The sequence below is a fragment of the Megalobrama amblycephala genome, linkage group LG5, assembly GCF_018812025.1.
Source record: "Megalobrama amblycephala isolate DHTTF-2021 linkage group LG5, ASM1881202v1, whole genome shotgun sequence".
NCBI lineage: Eukaryota > Metazoa > Chordata > Actinopteri > Cypriniformes > Xenocyprididae > Megalobrama > Megalobrama amblycephala.
Window position 1 is genome coordinate 28,501,637 of NC_063048.1, and position 20,689 is coordinate 28,522,325.

General features: G+C 36.7%; 1 protein-coding gene across 1 annotated transcript in view; it reads right to left on the reverse strand.

Annotated features, from left to right (window-relative positions):
- Nucleotides 1-20,689, reverse strand: part of jmjd1ca (jumonji domain containing 1Ca) — a 62,719-nt gene that overhangs the window by 26,403 nt on the left and 15,627 nt on the right. Inside the window, 1 exon segment of the mRNA XM_048191640.1 lies at nt 5,786-5,899. Coding sequence (XP_048047597.1) covers nt 5,786-5,899 — 114 coding nt within the window.

A 20,689-nucleotide genomic window follows, 5' to 3' on the forward strand; every position in this document is an offset into this window, starting at 1 on the left:
AGGGGTAGGGGTAATGTAGGGGGATAGAATATACAGTTTGTACAGTATAAAAACCATTACGTCTATGGAGAGTCCCCGTAAACCACATATACAAGTATGTGTGTGATCCCTATGTTATAGGGACTAAATGTCCCCACAAGGATGGTAAAACCTGAATTTTTTTGACATTGTGGGGACATTTCCAGTCCCCATGAGGAAAACAGCTTATATTAAATTATGTATTTTTTGAAAATGTAAAAAACGCATAATGTTTTCTGTAAGGGTTCTGTTAGGGTTAGGGTCAGAATGTAAAGTTTGTACAGTATAAAATCATTATATCCATGGAGACTTTTGTAAAACACCAAAACCCAACACGTGTGTGTATTCGTCTAGATTGAGGGTAGCTGACTCACAGCCCAGTGTCTCTCTCACCACAGCCTCAAAAGGGAAAGTGTTCCACAGAGCCTAATGGAAACCACTCTGCCTGCTTTTCCCTTCAGTAAACCTCTCCCCCTTCTCTCACTTACTTCAGTCTATCTCTGTCATACACAAGAACACACACTCACTCATGCAGGCAAACACACTGTTTGGAGCTTCCTAAAAACAGCTGCACTGTTCTCATTTCAGCGTAACAGGTCAACAGTGCTTAACCCTTCCCTCCACACACACACACACACACACACACCCCTCTCATTACTCATCAACTCACATACTTTCTCACACACACACACACACACGCCCCTTAACATGTACTAAGTAAAAACACAGCTTTGAGTTGTCAAGGAAACAGCAATAAATACACAGTGCTCCATCCATGCTCCATTTTCCCTGATAGATCTCTCTCACTCTTTCTCTCCACCTTTATCTCTTTCTGTCTCTGTCCTTCTCTCTCTCTCTCTCTCTCTCTCTCTCTCTCACAGGCTGCTCAGTAATTTACTCACGTCTTAGAGCTCAAGATTCAGAGCTGTGGGTAATAGAGCAGTGGAGAGAAACACAGTATAGTAAGTAGAGCAAAGAGTAAAGTTGAACATAAAAAGGAACAGTATAGTGTAGTACAACAGAATAAAGTAGAACAGAATAGAATGAATACAGTAGCATCTAATAATACAGAACAGAAAAAAAGAGGAGTACAAGTGGAAAAGAACAGCTTGGAGCACAGTCGATTAAAATAGAATAGAGTGTTGCACAGAATATAACAATAGAATACAGTCAAGGGCAGTAGAATAAAATACAACAGAACAGAAAAGGGGGGAGGAACTGAATATATAGACTGGAGTAGAATAGAATAGAGTAATAAAATAATACAAAAGAAATAGAATAAAACAGAATGGAAATAGAATGAAGTGCAGAAGAACAGAAAAGTACAGTAAAGTATATAGCATAGAATATAGTATAATAGAATAGTAAAATATAATAAATATATGCAGGCCAGGGGAGAATGGAGCACAGTACAATTAAACAAAATGAGACTGTAATGTACAGTAGAATGGAGAATAGTAGAGTGTAGTACCATAGAATGAAATAGAATAGAGCAGAATGGCGTAGAGTAGAATAGATCGAATAGAGAAAAACAGAATAAAATAGAGTAAATAAGAGCAGAATAAATGAGCAGAGCTGAGTGGAGTTCAAGTAGGTACATATAACAAAAAGAATAGAACAGATACAGGTGCATAGAATTAGAATGGACTTGAATAGAATAGAATAGAATAGAATAGAATAGAATAGAATAGAATAGAACAGAACAGAACAGAAAATTAGAATAAAGTGGGCACAAACAGAACTGACAGAGTAGAATATATCTAAGTACAGTAGAATTAAATAGAACAGAGTAGAACAAAAAGAACAGAGCTGAGTGGGGTATAGCAGAATAGAGAAGAACATAACAGAATAAAATATAGACTAGAAAAGAACAGAATTATTGAGCAAAGTCAAGTGGAGTTCAAGTAGGTATGTACAACAGAAAAGAATAGAACATAGGCGCACAAAATTAGAATGGATTTAAACAGAATAGAGAAGTACAGAATAGAATAAAGTGGCCAGAAACAGAACAGTGTAGAATATAACTGAGTACAGTAGAAATAAATAGAACAGAGTAGAACAAAAAGAACAGAGCCGAGTGGAGTAGAGCAGAATTGGGAAGAACAGAACAGAACACAATAGAGTAAAAAAGAACAGAATTCATGAGCAGAGTTGAGTGGAGTTCAAGTAGGTATGTACAACAATAAAGAACAGAACATAGCAGAGTACAGGTGCACAGAATTAGAATGGACTTAAATAGAAAAGAATACAGTACAGTAGATTAGAATAGAGTAGAACAGAATAGAATAAAGTGGCCAGAAACAGAACAGTGTAGAATATAAATGAGTACAGTGGAGTACAGTAGAAATAAATAGAACAGAGTAGAACAAAAAGAACAGAGCCGAGTGGGGTATAGCAAAATAGATAAAATGGAGAGGAACAGAACAGAACAGAATACAATAGAGTAAAAAAGAACAGAATAAACGAGCAGAGTTGAGTGGAGTTCAAGTAGGTATGTACAAAAATAGAATTTATTAAAAGAACAGAACAATAGAATAAAGTGGACAAGAAAAGAAAAAAGTAGAATTCAATTAAGTACAGTGAAGTAGAGTAGAATTAACTAGAACAGAACAGAATAGAATGTGGGATCAGAGTAGAGTATGTTCGTGGTTTTGAGGCTGTTCCTCACAGAACTGCAGCATTCAGAACACATCAGTGTCATGCGCCAGTGCTTTATCCAGACACTCACTCTCTCTAATGCTTTCCCTCCCTCTGCCTTGTGTTTCTTTCTCACAGCCTCACAGTTCCCTCCACACACACACAGATGAAAGAGAGGGGGTCTCTCTTTTATCATCCATCCACAGGCATCAGAGACTAGGAGTGATGAAATGATGCAGTGGTTTGTGTGTGTGTGTGTGTGTGTGTGTGTGTGTGTGTGTGTTTGTGTGTGTTTCTTCACATCTCACAGTGAAAGTAAACTGTTTTACGCAGAGGACTACAGTCCTGTGTGTCACCGTGTCTTCTCCTGCACTAAATTATATGATTGCTCCATGTGATTATGATAAACAAACACAGCCTGCAGGAGTATTTAAAGGAGGACGAGCATGTGTCTATGGCTAATTACACACCCCTTACGAAAACACACACTCATACACTGCTGAAATCACCATGAGAATACTCTCTAAAACACACTCTAAACCTAACATGTGTTACACACTACAAAATGGATTTAAACCCTTCTGCACACCCTGCAACTATCAAACCTAACATAAAAACATGACATTCCTGTTAGCAAAACAGTATTAAAGACATCATTGGTCCAGATTATAACCATTAAGATATGTTGCAGTTTTCCAAACCTTCCAAAGCTGATGCAGTTTCTATATATAACTTTGTGGGAAAAACTTCTTCCTTCAGTGGTGGGTTTGTCTTTGCTAGTGCCCCCTTAGATTCTTCTGTAACAGTATTTTAAATTTGCCCAACATATATTTAGATCTGAATAAATTTGCTTCAACATAAAACTCATTTTACATGCCAGGCAGTAAAATTAACTTTGACATGCAAAAAGTTTTTTAGCATTAAATATTCTCATTTCTCAACCACAGGCAGCTGTACATTGACAGGCTCATTATTTCTATTAAATATACTACACATAATGTACATGTACAGTATCGGTCAAATAAATGCTGTTCTTTTGAACTTTCTATTCAACAAAGAATCCTGAAAAAAAATGTATCGCAGTTTCCACAAAAATATTAAGCAGCACATCCGTTTTAAACTGTGGTGGTGATAATAATAATAATAAAAACAAGAAATGTCCTTTGAGCAGCAAATAAGCATATTTCTGAAGGATCATGTGAGTAATGATGCTGAAAATTCAGGTTTGCCATCACAGGAATAAATTACATTTTAAAATATATTAAAATAGAAAACAGTTACTTTAAATTGCAATACTATTTCACAATATGCTTGTATTTTTGATCAAATAAATGAAGCCATTAGTGAGCAGAAGAAACTTCTTTCAAAAAGATTTTAAAAATTATACTGAACTTTTGAAAGGTAGCGTACAATATATTCTGAACAAATACTGCAAAATACTGACAATATTATATATATATAAACACTACAGAATATAGTCAAAGAACATCCTATTAAGCCCGGGACACACTTAACGATTGTAAGGCCGATTATGAATGTAAATTGATACTTATGACTGATCGAGCTCAAACGCGTCCAGTCAGAGCCAGTTGTGTTCAGTCGGCGATTACAGTCGGTGTTCAAATTCCGTGTGTAAGTATGTAAATCTGCTTCAGTCGAAGGAAACAGTCTTTGTGTGTTGAGCAAAAGTCGATAGAATAACACAAGACGTGTCACTCGTATTGTTTTGAATGGGAGAAAGTGTAACGCGCAATATGGCGGAATAAGTCCCGCCTTCTAAATAAGAGCCAATCGCCGACTGGTAAAGTCATCGCGTCACTTCAGCGGCCGTTAGAATCACCGGTTTCTATAGAAACAGTCAGACGCATTTAGGTCTGCGCATACGCATTAGCTTGATCCAGCCTGAAAAATACAGTTTTTTTGTCATGATTCGAGCGTTTAAAAATGTAGTGAGCCGGTTTATGAGTCGGTTGTTGTTAGATTTCATTGGTGATTTCAAATATGAAATTTAATCGTAAGGTTGGCGAACAGTTTTGGAGAATTTGATGTTTCCCCATTCAAAGAGATTGCATGATGTCCAGGATGCCCGAGAGGATGCCGCGTTTCAAAGATGGCCGCCGAGTGAAATGACTTGTCTTAAAGGGACTTTGGTTGAGCTCAGTCTTAGAATGTTTCAGCTAGTCGTTAAGTGTGTCCCCGGCTTTAGATGATAAGCCTTAGTTTCAATATTGTGCCGTCTGATCTGTGAGATTTTTTTCATTATTTATATAGAAATGTTATTATAGAAATCTACATTCCTGTGTTTACATCATAATGCTATTTTCCAACAGTGTTATCCCTGGAAAGCTACATTAATTTGACTTTCAGTTATTTTGTGAATATAAATCTCATTATTCAACAAGTTTTATCACATTTTTTTATTCATTGCCATGAGATGAAATGGTAATTTGCAATTAAACAGACTGTCTGGGACATACATTCCTAAAGGCACTTTCACAAACGCTCACTGATGCTGGGAACACATAGACTAATTAAACCAGTAATGACTGGGAAATGTCATCATACATCACACTGTTATGAGGAGGTCTAAGAGAGCAGCAACACAAATATCATCTTCAGCAAAAAAAAAAAAGAAAAAAAAAAGTAACATCTAGAGCAAGAGAGAGAGACTGAGCATGGGGGTTTATTAAATATGATGGTGTTGACACAAAATTAAATTCACTCTATTTTTTTCAGCATAAACTGAAGGGAGATGAGAAAAGGCTAAATAGATTCTTATTTCATGCTCGAAAATATAGCTGTACATATCATCATATTTTCATTCTTACTTATTATATTGCAGTGATACTTCAGGTCCTTATAATGATATTTTATGAATGTGTTTCATTCATTCATGTCATAAAAGCCTTCATGACTAAGTCAATAGATCAAAAGCTCACGTCCCAGAATTGCAGTCACCAAAAGAGACAATGACTTGCCCTAAGAATGCTTTGTTCAAAACTTTATACATTTTAACAAACTTTTTTTATATGTAGTGGCCTGTAATTTAATCACAATGTATTAATCATACATACAATCAAACATACTTACACAAATGCAACAACAAAACATTAATAACTTGCGCACACACCTCAAATGGCTGGAGATCCTCTTTTTCCGTGTAGAACTCCAGCTGTCTGTCAGAGATGAACTCCACCACCGACAAGCCTCCCACGCATGACTGACCAATCAGAGGCCGGAATCTCTGTAAAGCATAATATCACAACCATTCAGTCCACTTCATCAGAAGGCAAAGTTATCGCAAACTTTTTCAGTCTTGAACTCATGTGAATGTTCATCATTTGAAATATTATATTTATAAAATGTTTTAAAATATATATTTCAAGGTAAAAAACAGTATTCTTTAGAAATTATTTATTCATAAATTTCATTAGGTTTTATGGGAGTCACACCACATGACATTTTACAAAGGCTATGTTTACAGTGTAAGTCTAAATCCAATTATTTGTGTATCCGATTGGAATCTAATCTACTAAATTACTGACTGTCCACATTATAGATGCGATTTGTGTGTCCCATGTCGCTCTTTCATTTTCTGGAATATCTGCATTGGTTTCTATCGGAATGACACAAAACAACATTTTACATGGCATGAGAAAGTCACATAAACCACACAAAATCCAATCAGAGCAGTCAGACTGAAATGGATTTACAGAAATGCAATTTGAATAGGATTTCAAACCACTTGAAACAGATTTGTAAACATTGCATTTCATGTGATTTTTTTGCCATTCACACTTGCTAAATCTGATCGGATTTCAATCTGATTTGCACCAAAAAATCGGATTTGGAATGACAGTCTGAACATGGCCAAAAGAGTCAAATTATCTGCTATTTTAAGAGTTTTTAAACTTGACACAGAGACTTGGGGGTCTGCAGGTCCTTCCCATTTCCTGTTTTATCTTTTTATGCTTGTTTATGCATGTTCATTGGACCACTGGACTTTTTTGGTTGCACCATGTAAGGTTAATCAATAAGGTATTTTTAAGTTTAAGTTTAAGCTTTATTCTTCATTATTATATCAAGATATCAAGATTGTATCACACTGACTCCACCACTCAAAAAAAAAAAAAAAAAAAAAACTAAACAAAAACTTCAGAAAAAAAGTGTCAATCCATTGACCTATGTGCTAAATGTAGTGGTAAGCTGGTAAATTATATACTGTACATACAGTAAGCATGTTAAACACTACGCGCACACACACACACACAAAAACTTTTCATTCTTCAAAGAATCTAAGAATCTAGGAAAAATACATATACATATAACGTTTCCACAAAAATATAAATCAGTTTTTTAACTGTTTTAAACTGTTAAAATAAGAAATGCTATTTGAGAAGCAAATCAGCATAGTAGATTTATTTCTCAAGGATCATGTGACACTGAAGACTGGAGTAATGATGCTGCCATCACAGGAGCAAATTACATTTTAAAATGCATTAAAATAGAAAACAATTATTTTAAATTGTAATAATATTTCACAATATTACTGTTTATACTGTATTTTAGATCAAATTAATGCAGCCTTGGTGTGCATAAGAGAGTTTTCAAAAACATTTAAAAATCTTACACTGACATAAAATTTTTGAACTCTATTTAATGCAATTTTAATTGCCATTTTTCAACAAAGATTTTTTTTTCTTCATAATGATATCAGGACCATTGATCACCCTGGCTCCACCACTCAAAAATAATAAATAAAAATGACTTTTAAATTAAAAAAAAAATTGACAACAAAAACAAAATAAAAACATCATGCACAAAAGTAAGCATGTTGAATGCTATATACCGCAGGATTGACTCTGTGTGTGTGTGTGTGTGTGTGTGTGTGTGTGTGTGTGTGTGTGTGTGTGAGAGAGAGAGCAAGTATCTTGTGAGAATTCAGTTAAACTCTCATTGATCAAGTCATATTCTCTATGCATGGTTTCTATTTATATAAATACTAGGCCAGCACACTCAAAATTTCCATGTCTGGCGGTGTGTGTGTGTGTGTGTGTGTGTGTGTGTGTTCAAAGTGTAAGTCAATGTGTATTAGTCAATTTGTATTATGCAATACAACAGTTTTCATCTCTCTGAGGTATGCTGAAGTGAAACCTAATCTAAATGTGGCCACAGTGTTATGGGATGTGTGTGTGTGTGGGTCAAGTTTTGCTTACATTGCAGGGATAAAATGTCCAGCCAGTGTGGAAAACAACTTAAACATAATAAATGTTCTAATGAAAATGCAAAATAGTGTATGTCCAAAGGACAGATAATATCATAAGCTCAGTATAAAAACAACAGAAGTCAATGGAAAGTCCCCAACATGAACGAAAAACATATATGTGTTTTTGCAGAAGCATTATGCACATGATGACTTCTGTGGAGCCAAACATCAATCAACCAAAACCTCAATTCACTGTGTACTGTGTGCCAGTCTGACTATGTGTGTGTGTGACTCATAAACCATGAGCTGGAGGGTAAGGGGACAAACAGAACGTGTGTGAGCTATTTTTAGACACTCTACTGTGTGCAGTGCACTCGCATACACTCTGTCGCACACACCCCTAACACGTTTACCGCACTGTGGTTTGAGACTCTGTTCTGTCAGTGAGGCACACAGAGAGAAAGGACAGTCAGGACAAATATTCTTTTGCAGAAACAGCATATCGACTTCACTAAGACACAGATGTGTGCACAATAAACACATTTAATGCACGTATGCACTAATAGCTAAACTAATACAATTCTGCTTCTAAAAATATATAAATAAATAGACTAATTTAAAATACTATACATAACAGAATAGGTAAAGAGATCGACATTGAACATTTTGTCAGAGTCGTCTGCACTTTGTCATTAGCCAGTTAATGGTCAGTTAGAAATCATCAACATTCAAACATTTTCTGTTTCCAAATATTGGTTTTGGAAGTACACTGAGGTTCAAAAGTTTTTGGGCAGTAAGACTGTTTTTAAAGAAATTTAAAACTTTTTTCAGCAAGGACATAAAATTGATCAAAAGTGACAGTAAAAACATTTTCAACTGTTTTCAACATTGATTAGACCAAATCAGCGTATTAGAATGATTTCTGAAAGATCATGTGACACTGAAGACTGCAGTAATGATGCTGAAAACACAGGAATAAACTACATTTTAAAATATACTACAATAGAAAACATTTCTAATTGTAATATTTCACAATATTACCATTGTACTGTATTTTTAATCAAATAAATGTAGCCTTGATGACCATTTTTCAAAACATTAAAAAAATCTTACCAACCCCAAACTTTTGAATGCTAGCATATTTTAAGCAAATATTATCAAATACATGTTAATTTTCATTTCAACTGCATGTCTCATTTCCCTTCATTTATTTAAATATTTGTAATATATCAGCATACATTGTCCTTCATCCATCCTTCGCAGCAGATATCAGTGTTGGCTATTAAAAACCCCTATCGGTGGATCGCTAATGAAAATCATTAATGTATTGTGTAAGGTGTCCATGCGAGAATAATCAAGTGTCTGGAGTGTGATAGCACAAAAGCTGCGGTTAGCCATAAAACGAAGTCCAATCTAGTCTAATCATAAACTTAAATGAGATCCACTCCACCTTCAGTGTCTTTTTTATTCAGTGTCTTCATGTCTGTTTAATAACTCACACACCATTTCCTATCATGCTGGGAACTTTCCACTGACTATAATTTTTATAGTGAGCTAGTGATATTTTCTACCCCAACCCTAAATGTACCCCTCACAGAAACCCTTTCTGCAATTTTACATTTTCATTAAGTGTCTTTCATTATTGTTCCTGCCCCAATTGTGGTCTTTGAACCTGATCACTTGTCTAGTTACAAGACGTATTTGCTATATATTTTTCCAAATATGCATGAAGACCGCAAGTGTGTGTAGAACTTTTGATTACTTGATGGGACAAACTTGCGACATGGTGGGGTAAAAATGCTTTTTTTTACAAAGCTTTATTTAAACATTTTGATTTTCAATACATTGCACTTTAAAATAAATATCTAAATGTCCAGTAATCCCAATGTAACAGGCAACACAATTTAATTGTGGTGCTTCTAAATATGTGATAAAAGCCGCTGCAAAAGTTTTACAAAATACAGATACCAATCTCTGCACCATTATAATATGCAACACTATGTTTTACTACCAAATGATATGTAATATCTAAATAATTTAACTTACTTTGGAAAGTTTTCCTCAAGTTTCCTCATTTTGTGAGATTGCAGTTGTAAGATATAAATTCACATTGTGAGATATTAGAGGAACAGTACACCCAAAATATGAAAATTAAGTCATTTACTCACTCTCATGTCATTCCAAACCTGTATGGTTTTCTTCTGCGGAACATATGATATTTTGAAGAAACAGTTTTGGTGACCATTAACTTTCATTGTATATACAACCACTGAGAGATTTCTGTAAATATCATCTTAAATGTTCCACAGAAGAAAGAAAACCATAGAGGTTTGGAACGACATGAGGGTAAGTAAACAATGACAGAGTTTTCATTTTTGGGTGAACTTTCCATTTAAGTCTTGGTTGCGAGAAATAAAGTCACAATTATGTGAAGTAAGTCGATATTAGGGATGGCTCGAAACCACAACTTTGGCTTCGTTTACGGTACCACAATCTATTACCATAGTTCTGATATTAAATCGATACCACTGTGCATAATTTTACTCATTCTCGCAAGTTTCGCATTTATAAAGCGAGAAATTACCACAGATGTTTATTAGCAAATTAATCAACACAGATTTTGACATCAAATCAGTCATTTGAAATCTTTCTCATAATAAGTAATTTCACCATATTTTGAGATATAAAGTTGGAACATTACAAAATAGAGTATCAATTTTGGGAAACTAGGTTACCATCTTATTTTTGAACTCTGTAGAAGAAACTAGCTTCCATAAGTGTGTTTATGAAGCCATTTTCCCCAAGAGAACCATTGGCTGGGTGATTTCAGGTTTTACTATCCTTGTGGGGACTTTTGGTCACCACGATGTAGAACCACGGACATCACATTCAACACGAGATAAAAATCTGGACCACAAATGCCCATGTGATCAAACTCTGGAAGCCTTTTTAACCATGATCACGCACACACCACTACTTTCCCCTCTCCCTCTGTCCTTTCATTTCTCTCTCTCTCACTCGAACACAATCTAGGTCACACACCTGCTGAAGCACGGCCATACACCCTCACTCTTGGCAGAGCACACAGTGTTGCCATGGTTTTTGTGTGTGTGTGTGTGTGTGTGTGTGTGTGTGTGTGTGTGTGTGTGTGTGTGTGTGTGGAACATTAAGACTTCATTAAGCCTTTAAAGCTGCTTGGGTCTGTCTCTACACATGCTTTGAGGGACAGAGAGTGTTTTTGTGTATGTGAGGGAATGCATGAGCGGCTATATTTGCATTTGAGACCATTTGTATTTTGTGCAAAGAAGGATGCGTGTATGTAATTAGAAAAGTCTGCTCAGCACAAAGCCATATTTAGGAACACTTAATAAAACAGGTCAGAGTGCACACACACGTCTGGTTCACTATCTTTGTAGGGACTCTCCATAGACGTAATGGTTTTTATACTGTACAAACTGTATATTCTATCCTCTTACACTAATTCTACCCCTCACAGAAATCTTTCTGCATTTTTACATTTAAAAAAAAAAAAGTGAGCTCTGTATGATTTATAAGTTAGTTTCCTCATGGGAACCTCAATTTAGGTCCCCATGGTGACAAGTCTCCATAAGTCAGTGTGCATTCAGGTTGAAGTCCCCACCGGGATAGAAAAACAAGAACACACACACACAAATACACAGAGGGACAATCAAACACAAGCAGGAGTCACTGCTGATTGAAAAAAAAACAGAGATAAAACAGAAACAGTTAGACAGTAAATGTCATATCAGTCCACACCCACTGACAGAGAGACAGACAGAGAGAGATGCTGGGGGAATAACAGCAGTGTTAATCACTGACCCTTGGGCTATGACATACTGACACGTGTCTCGCCACAGTAGCTGCTCTTTAACCCATGCAGGATCAATTTCAGTTTGACTCTCCTGTAAATAACATGCGTATATTCTGTACTGAACTTGTGTGAAGAAAAATCACATTAATACCCCAATACTCCATTACAGCAATACAATTTAATGGAGAACAAATGTAGGCTTTTGAGAAGTCTAGTCAGATTTGACTTCTGAGAAATAACCCAGGAAACTCACGTCTCCTCGTGAGTTTCAGAAGAACAATGCCTCACACTGAGGTCACAAGCTAGACAGTTCAACTTTCAGTATTTCTCAAATCCTCTCAAGTCCATATTATCTATGCTACCCACCTGAATTTCATAAGAGCAACCTATACGAGCAATATCATTGTCCTCTGGGGAAGTACTAGTGCTCAAGAGCTCCTAAATGTTTCACAGCGAGGCAGAAAGTGTTTGAGTTGTCCTGCTCTGTTCTCTCTCTCTCTCTCTCTCTGGGTAAACGTGACCTTTCGTGTCTGTTTTTCCCCTCTTGGCAGGGCTGCAGTCACAGAGCTTGTTCTGGATGAGGAACTGTCTCTGCTTTGAATTTCTGATGAAGAGATTCAGTTAATACTTTCTTTTAAGTGCTTGACTGCATCCAAACTGCGCTGATTTAGTGTGGAAATCCCACTCAAGCTGTCTTTCATGAGAAATATTTTATTATGGAAAGACTTTGATTTATGATTACTATATTTATATTTTTCCAAGAGTTGTATTTGCTAAAGAGAAACTTCAATGTCCCTTATATTCACAATAATATATATATATATTTATATATATATATATATATATATATATATATATATATATATATATATATATATATATATATATATATATATATATTAGTTTAGGTGTATTGTGCTCTTTTATAGTTCAGATGACTTAGTTCAGTATGAATATTATCTCAGATATTTCTCTTAATATTCCTTAAAAGAACTGAAAGCAGATTATCAGAAAGTGAAAGTCTGCAGTCTTTATTGCAGTTTTTGAAGTTTTTCATATAATATTTAAACAGTTTAAGTTTGTTAACAATAACAACACTGAAAAGGACCTCATTTATTTTGATGTTTCTATTTTCTTATATATTTTACTGTAATTTTAACACTTGAAATTATATTAGAGAGAGTGCTGCTTTTGGGTATAATTTGATAAAAATGTACCAGCTGTGTTAAACTGCTATCATAGATCAGTTTTAGTCAGTCTTGTTGCGTTTGTGTGGTTTACTGAGCTTCTGTTAGGTTGTTGAACTCACTTTAATTATCAATTTATATTGCAACAGTATGATAAGAATGACTGTGATCTGACAGATAACAGAAATATGACCACAAACTGAGCACTAGTTGACTTCCCTTTAAAGTTCAACCAGTAACATGACTATGTCTCTTTGACATGTCATATCTGGGAAATAATGTACTATATATGTGTTTTGTGGTAATTAGTTTTAATGACGCTTATTGACAGTATCATTAAACACACATTCCAAGAAACAAGAAAGTAAAGCCCCCCAAAAATGATCAGGGAAGCTGAAATCCTGAGAATATAGTGTGATATGAGTGCTGACTCTCACACTTTGCTTCATGACAAATGCTCACACACAGAAAAACCAACAGTGAACAAAGCTTGTAGGCCTTAGAGATATCTCAAAGTGCACAAAGACGGGTGGTGAGGTTCTTACTCTTTTCTTTTTCCTCCTCTCGCTCTCTTGCTCTGTTTATGTGTGTGTGCGCATGTGTGTGTGTCAGAACCCTCTTTGTTTTGGCTCTCCAAGTGGCTGACACACAGCCAACAGCAAGACAGAGCCTCAGTGTGTATGTGAGAGAGAGCTAGACAGACACACAGGGAAAGAGAGAAAGTGTGTGTGTGACTATGTGTGTGTGTGTGTGTGTGGCGGGTAAATTTACGTCCAGCTGAGTGAGTAATAGTGAATGCACTCCCACAGAAATGACTCTCTCTCCCACACACACACACACACACACACACACACACACAGGCGGTAAATATGTACACATAAAAAAAACAAATCTGCCAGCCATAAATAGAAAATATAAACATACATCATAGACGACCTTTGCTCTGCTCTACACACAAGCAAAACTAACACATACACACCAAACTTGTGGTAATGTACACACAAAAAACAAATTTGCCAGCCATAAACAGAACGTTGTACATGAACTTTTCTGCTATACACTCACACATGCTTATTACTTCCACAAACACCAAATCACTTGCTTAACTGACATTGCTAATGGCAGCTTGGATAGACATCCACAACTGCAATCCTGCTCTCTCTCTTTCTGTGTGTGTGTCTGTCCTGGAAAACCCTACACTGTGAGGACCAAATGTCCCCACAAAGATAGTAATACCAGTCATTTTTGTCCTGTTAGGGACATTTTGGCCTCCATATGGAAAACAGCTTCTAAATCATACTAAGCGATGTTTTTTGAAAATATAAAAATGCAGAAAGTTTTCTGTGATGGGTAGAGTTAGGGAATAGAGTATACAGTTTGAACAATGTAAAAATTATTATGTCTATGGAAAGTCCCCATAAAACATGTAAACCCAACCTGTGTGTGTGTGTGTGTGTGTGTGTGTGTGTGTGTGTTGTACTTTCCTTGTTTACTATTTCTGTTAGTGTGATTGACAAAACAGGAAAGAGGGACAGAGAAAGAGAGTCACTTTCAATTTAATGATCAATTGAGATAGCAATTTAGAGGCATCATCCCCCCCCCCCCTCCACTCTCACTCACACACACACACACACACACACACACAAACATGCACTGACATACACACACCCACATAGAGTCACTTCCTGACTGAGTCACACAACTGATTAGTAATGTGTGTATGTGTGTGTTGAATATGAATATTGTGTTACAGTATGGGACAAAAATCATTAAAGGGTTCGTTCTTCTAATGGACAGACTGATACAACTGGCTGTAACTCTAAAGAGAGCGAGCAACCTGGACAGCATTTCTGGGCATCATAAGCAGATTAAGATTTGAACATTCACACACACTTATGTTTTCCAGAACTGCTGATTCAAACACTCAATACAAACTTTCAAATATACTTATATATGTAAGAATAATCTGATTAATCAAATGCTGCTGCATCAAATATGCATAAAATATGAACATTTAAATCCAACCTATGAATGAAACTATGATTTTCAAATACTGGATTATTGGACTGAAGATTCAAATGCACTATGATGATGGCTATGAAATGGTGAATCAAACATACAGTATAATTGTTAAAACTAACAAATAACAGAGAAAAATGCTGAATTAAATGTATAAAAGTACAGTATAACATTTTCAAACCTATAATGACCAAAAATGTAGTTTTGGCAGGCAGCTCACTGACAGAGAGAAAATATGACCAAACATTTTTAAACACACACAAACAGGACAGGGCAGAATGCAGGACAGAACAGGACGCCCATTAAGGGGATGTGGATCCATGAGTTTTTTATTCACTGGTTTAACCAAATTTCACCAGATTCATTCCTGGAAACAGAGTGAATTCAGTTTGGTTTGTGAGGAACTTGATATGTAATATGTCTTCTGTGGCTTTCCTGAATCTGCTGTGATTCATTAAAATGACATTTGGGAAAAACGAGCATGTGTGCGCAGCGCCACTGTTTGTGTGTCTATTTCCTCTGCACACACACTGAGTTTAAGCAATCACAGCACAAACAAACATCAGTGTGTGTGTGTGTGTGTGTGTGTGTGTGTGTGTGTGTGTGTGTGGTCCTGTCTCTTATTAAATAATGACATCATTGGCGCTGACTGGAGCTCATCACACACAGGCTTTATAATCTCTTAACTTGGATCTATTTAACCGCCTGCCATTACAGACAGCAGAATCATCAGATAGAGAGAGAGAAAGAGAGCTCATGTGTGTGTGTCTAACACACAGCAGAGCACCGACACGTATGTAAACACTGCGGCAGGGTGAATGCGTGTGTGCGAGACGGAGAATTAGTGAGTGAGAGAAGAGAGAGAGCGAGCTCGTCTGGTGGTAGATGTCGACATGTGGTTAGACCGTTACAGGCACGTTGCCAAGAACAGACGAGGGGGTGGAGGGTCACACACACGTATACACACACATGCTAAATATAGAGTCCTGCTGAGGCTTCAATCTCACACATACACACACACACACACACACACACACACACACACACACACACACACACACACACACACACACACACACACACACACATTGTGAGACGAGTATAAACACACAGACAACCAAGCATGAGATGAAACAGATAACAAAATGTAGAACAATATCGGTGCGTCAAAATCGCGTACTGAGTGTGTAGGTACTACATTTGAATTTGAGTTTACTTTGCGACTGTTAAAAAGTACGCTCTATATAGTATGAATATGTGTAGTACGAATGTAATCCAGACGTACTACATCGTCTATGTTGTCATTATCATGTGACCTACCAGCATCAAGTGGCATTGCTTCACCTCCATTCATAAATCCTCTCCCGTGGTCTCATGGGATAGTAAAGTGTACATCGAATGCACACTTCCGAATCTCGCCCATAGTAGGTCATCCAGGGACTTTTTGCCTACCGCTTTTCGAATATGTATTCGGACATACTACTCTGTTGGCATACTGTTTTTCACATACTATGGGCCCTATTTTAACGATCTAAGCACATGGTCTAAAGCGCACGGCGCAAGTGCACTTAGGGTCATATCCGAATCCACTTTTGCTTAACAACAGGAAAAAATGGTCGGCGCGCCTGGCGCATGGCGCAAGCAGCATTCTGTTGGTCAGTGTGACAAATTCCGATGACCAACTTTAACACAAGTGAAATCTGCATGGGGAACTTTTTCGCCCTTTTTCACAAAACTCCCGATTGCACAGATTCCTATTGAAATGAGAGGATTTGCCTGCTATAACTCAAAATATAGGTTAATGTGACATGTAATATCATGGAATTTGACAACATTTGGATGAATAAATCTAAAGTAGGAACATACAATTCAATAAAATTAAATTGCAAAACGGACTACGGTCTGTGATTATTAAACCGCAAAAAAAACTTTCAAGTCTACATGTTTTGCATGTCTGTGAATATGTTTTGTCTACTACTCAAACATGCATGATGTTTTATGAATTCATTTGATTACAACAGTTTTTGATGATAAATGTGTAAACAGAATATAAAAAAACAAAACAGAATTTGTGAAAAAAATAAATAAAACTGATTGATTAAAATAGTTGTAAATAAAACAGATTATTGGTGTAAATCCTACACCAATGTTTTTTTTTTTTTTTTTTTCAGTGTAAGGCCCTATATTAGTTAGAATTTTAGAATTATTACATTTATAGGGCCCTATTTTAACGATCTAAATGCAAAGTGTAAAGCGCACGGCGCAGGTGCACTCAGGGCGTGTCCAAATCCACTTTTGCTATTTTAACGACGGAAAAACGGTCCGGCATTTTTGAAATGGGTTGTCCCTATTCTCTTAATGAGTAATGGCCGTAACGTTCAATAAACCAATCAGAGTGTCATCTCCCATTCCCTTTAAGAGCGAGATGCGCTCGTGCCATGGCGGATTGCTATTTACATGGCGGAATTTGTTGGCGGAAACGCTGAACGCTTTTCAAGCGAAGAAACCGATCTGCTCGTGCGCAAATTTAAAGCGCACGAGCAGATCATCTACGGGACAAGCAGGAATCCACCAAAGCTTCCCGAGGTGAAGGCGGCGTGGGATGAATTAGCATTGATTGTGTCCTCGTCTTCTGGCATCAGATGTTTTGCTGAAATTACCTGTTAAGTGGCCAGTCAATCTTTCAGTAGTCTGCGTTGGATGCAGGCTTTCAAATAGCTCCGCGCGATGAGTCAGTTAATATATATGTGTGTGTATTGGCACGATTCTTCAATTAATTAGCCAATTTCGTTCATCATTATAAGTAGTAATAGGCTGAATTGAAAATAGGTAGCCTAATTCTAATACACGCAATGACTATTCATCATTACATTTTTATATTTATGTGGCCTACACAATAATATTCTTTTACACTGTAATCCTTTTGTTTTTAATATTTGGCATGTTTGTGCGATGCGCATCCCTGTGTGTAATAAGCAAAGTCAACGCGCACTGTGGACGTGCCCAGAGGCGCAGTTTCTACCAACGCGCTCTAACAAAAAAATATTGCGGCATTGACTTTAGACTTTAGACCAGGTTTGAGTTGGTCTATGGCGCAGTCTATTTTCAGCTCCTTAAAATAGCAATGCGCCGGCAATGCGCCTGAACACACCTCTTTTTTAGACCAGCACGCCCATGGGCGCACTAACTGGCGCAAATGCATTTACTAATTTAAGGACGTGGAGCTGAACGGGAAAACGGCGCCGGACCCAAACTAGCAAACACACTTGCGCTGCGCCTTGCGTCGCATTGCGCCGGGTGTATTATAGGGCCCTTAAAGTTTAATGAATGTAATTGATTAGATATGCTTTTTGATTCTTAAAATTTAATAACACCATTACATTTTTCGAATGGAAATGGAAAACAAAGAATTTAGGAGAAAAACAATGGAATTTGGGAAAATTTCATAGGGCCCTAAAAATGGATGTGCATGCTTTCTTGTGCAGCTGTGTGTTACAAGTTCCATCTATGTAAAAAAAAGTTGGAAACATTCATATAGCGGAAAACCAACACCGATGAGAGAGCGAGACCCCAAACCCCCAGAGGAAATAAATTTCCTAGGACACACAGAGCCGTGCACACAGACGTGCGGTTGACCTGTTATTCTGCGAGGTCATGGAGTAATGTAAGCTCTGCAGCTGGTACATAAATATGACTTTGAGAGCAGAGTCCAAGGTAACTCGACACAACTCTACAGCTGTGTACAAACACACACACACCTAACTCTCTATTTGAACTGCATTCAGCGTGATGAAGTGTAGCAAGAAACAGGTTTCTCTGTTCTGTGCTCTGCTGGTCTCTGGGAAGATAGAGAGGGAATAAAATGGGGGGGAAACAATGAAAAGAACTGTCGGTCTCTCTCTCTTTCTCTCTCTCTCTCTCTCTGCTGAAATGATGGCACTGCTGTGCAACATCCCTTCGGAAATAAAGCAAAGCTGATGTCACACTCTCATGTGAAATGTGCACACATTCACATATATCGCAGAGGGAATCACGAATTGGCACTGAATACTAATATAGTTATCATGACTGTTATCTTTACAGTTATTGTTTTGTTGTGAATGGGCCTATTCATTTAATAATTAGTATTATTTATACAAAAAATAATAATTAACACTAATTACTAATTTTAAAAGTATTAATATTTTTTACAAATATCAAACTGATTGGGTAATACCAGCCACTAATTAAGATAGGACCATCCAAGTTTACATTAGTAAGATTAGAAAAGATTCTTAATATTACACTAATATTTTAAATCTTTATATAAATATACTTTTTACATTTATGCATTCATGCACATGATTTTCTAAATAGTTAATTTAATGAATAAGCAGGTCGTCTAAATAAGATGCAACTGAAACATTTATGATATTGTGATGTATTGCAATGTATATTGTATTATAATGTAGTTTATGATACCCTAAAGGCCCCGATATACTTCAAACTAAGTTCTTTTTTGTTCTTCGTTTAGGGGTAAAACGAAGTTCGAAATTTTGTCGAAATGACATGCTGTGAAATGATTTTGTTGGAAACGTCACATCAGTTCGTTCTTTGATTTCATTTGATGTATATCGGGGCCTTAATAGTCAAAAAAGCAGCCTTATGAACAAGAGCGTGAACAATGCTGCATTTATTTTGTAGAGGTTAGCCTATTTTAACAGGAGTCATTTACAAAAGTTTTAAAGGTCAACAGCCGTTTAACAGTAAAAGGAAAATGGTCAAATAAAAATAAAATTACAACTTTCTGGCAGAAGAAATCCTGATTAACATTTTAAATGGACCTTGAGAAACAAACTGTTAAATCAATGTTAAATTCCCAACATGATTTTTGGTTCAATATCGACTTTCTTGTATCAAAGTAGTCATAATCACTCTCATTTCCCAGAATCCCCTCACTTCCCATTCCAGTAAAAACGCAGGTCTTTTTGTTTTCATAGTGTCAATAAAAAAGACCGTAAAGGTCAAAACATCTCTCAGCACCTACAAATATGTACGAATTCCCACACACACACACACAAAGACAAATACACACACATCAAAGTACAAACACATAAGCTTTTCCCCCTCCCGACATGTTCATCTCTCTCTCTCTCTCTCTCTCTCTCTCACTCTCTCACACACACACACACACACACACATAAGCACTACATAAGCACTGTGTTAATGGTCTGTCTGACAGTCACACACACACACTGACTGGCTTTCATCCCGTGAGTGAGCGTCTGTCTCTTCCAGACTCTTATAATCTCTATTTCTCAGTCTGACAAGTACTCTGACATATATGCAGTGTTAATTTTCAACAAAGAAGGTTGGACAGTGATAGAGAAAGGAGGGTCAGGGAGATTATACTAGAAAAAGAGAGATAAAGGGAGAAAAAGATGGTGTGTGTGTGTGTATGTGTGCAAATGTGGGTAGGTCACTGTGATAGAGCACGGCTGCTGACTCAGTGATATTCTACAGCAGAGAAAGTCACAAGCAGATCAGATCTGTGTGTGCGCGTGTGTGTGTGTGTGTGTGTGTGTGAGAGAGAGAGAGTGAGAGAGAGAGAGAGAGAGAGAGAGAGAGAGAGAGAGAGAGAGAGAGAGAGAGAGAGAGAGAGAGAGAGAGAGAAAAAAGGAAACCAGAGTGTGTCTGTGGCTGTTACAACCTACAGGAAAATGTATTGCTCAGAGGTTCTTTCATATTCTATGTGTTCTCAGTTTCATTTCATTTAAGTTTCTACTAACAGAACAAATTACATTATTAAAA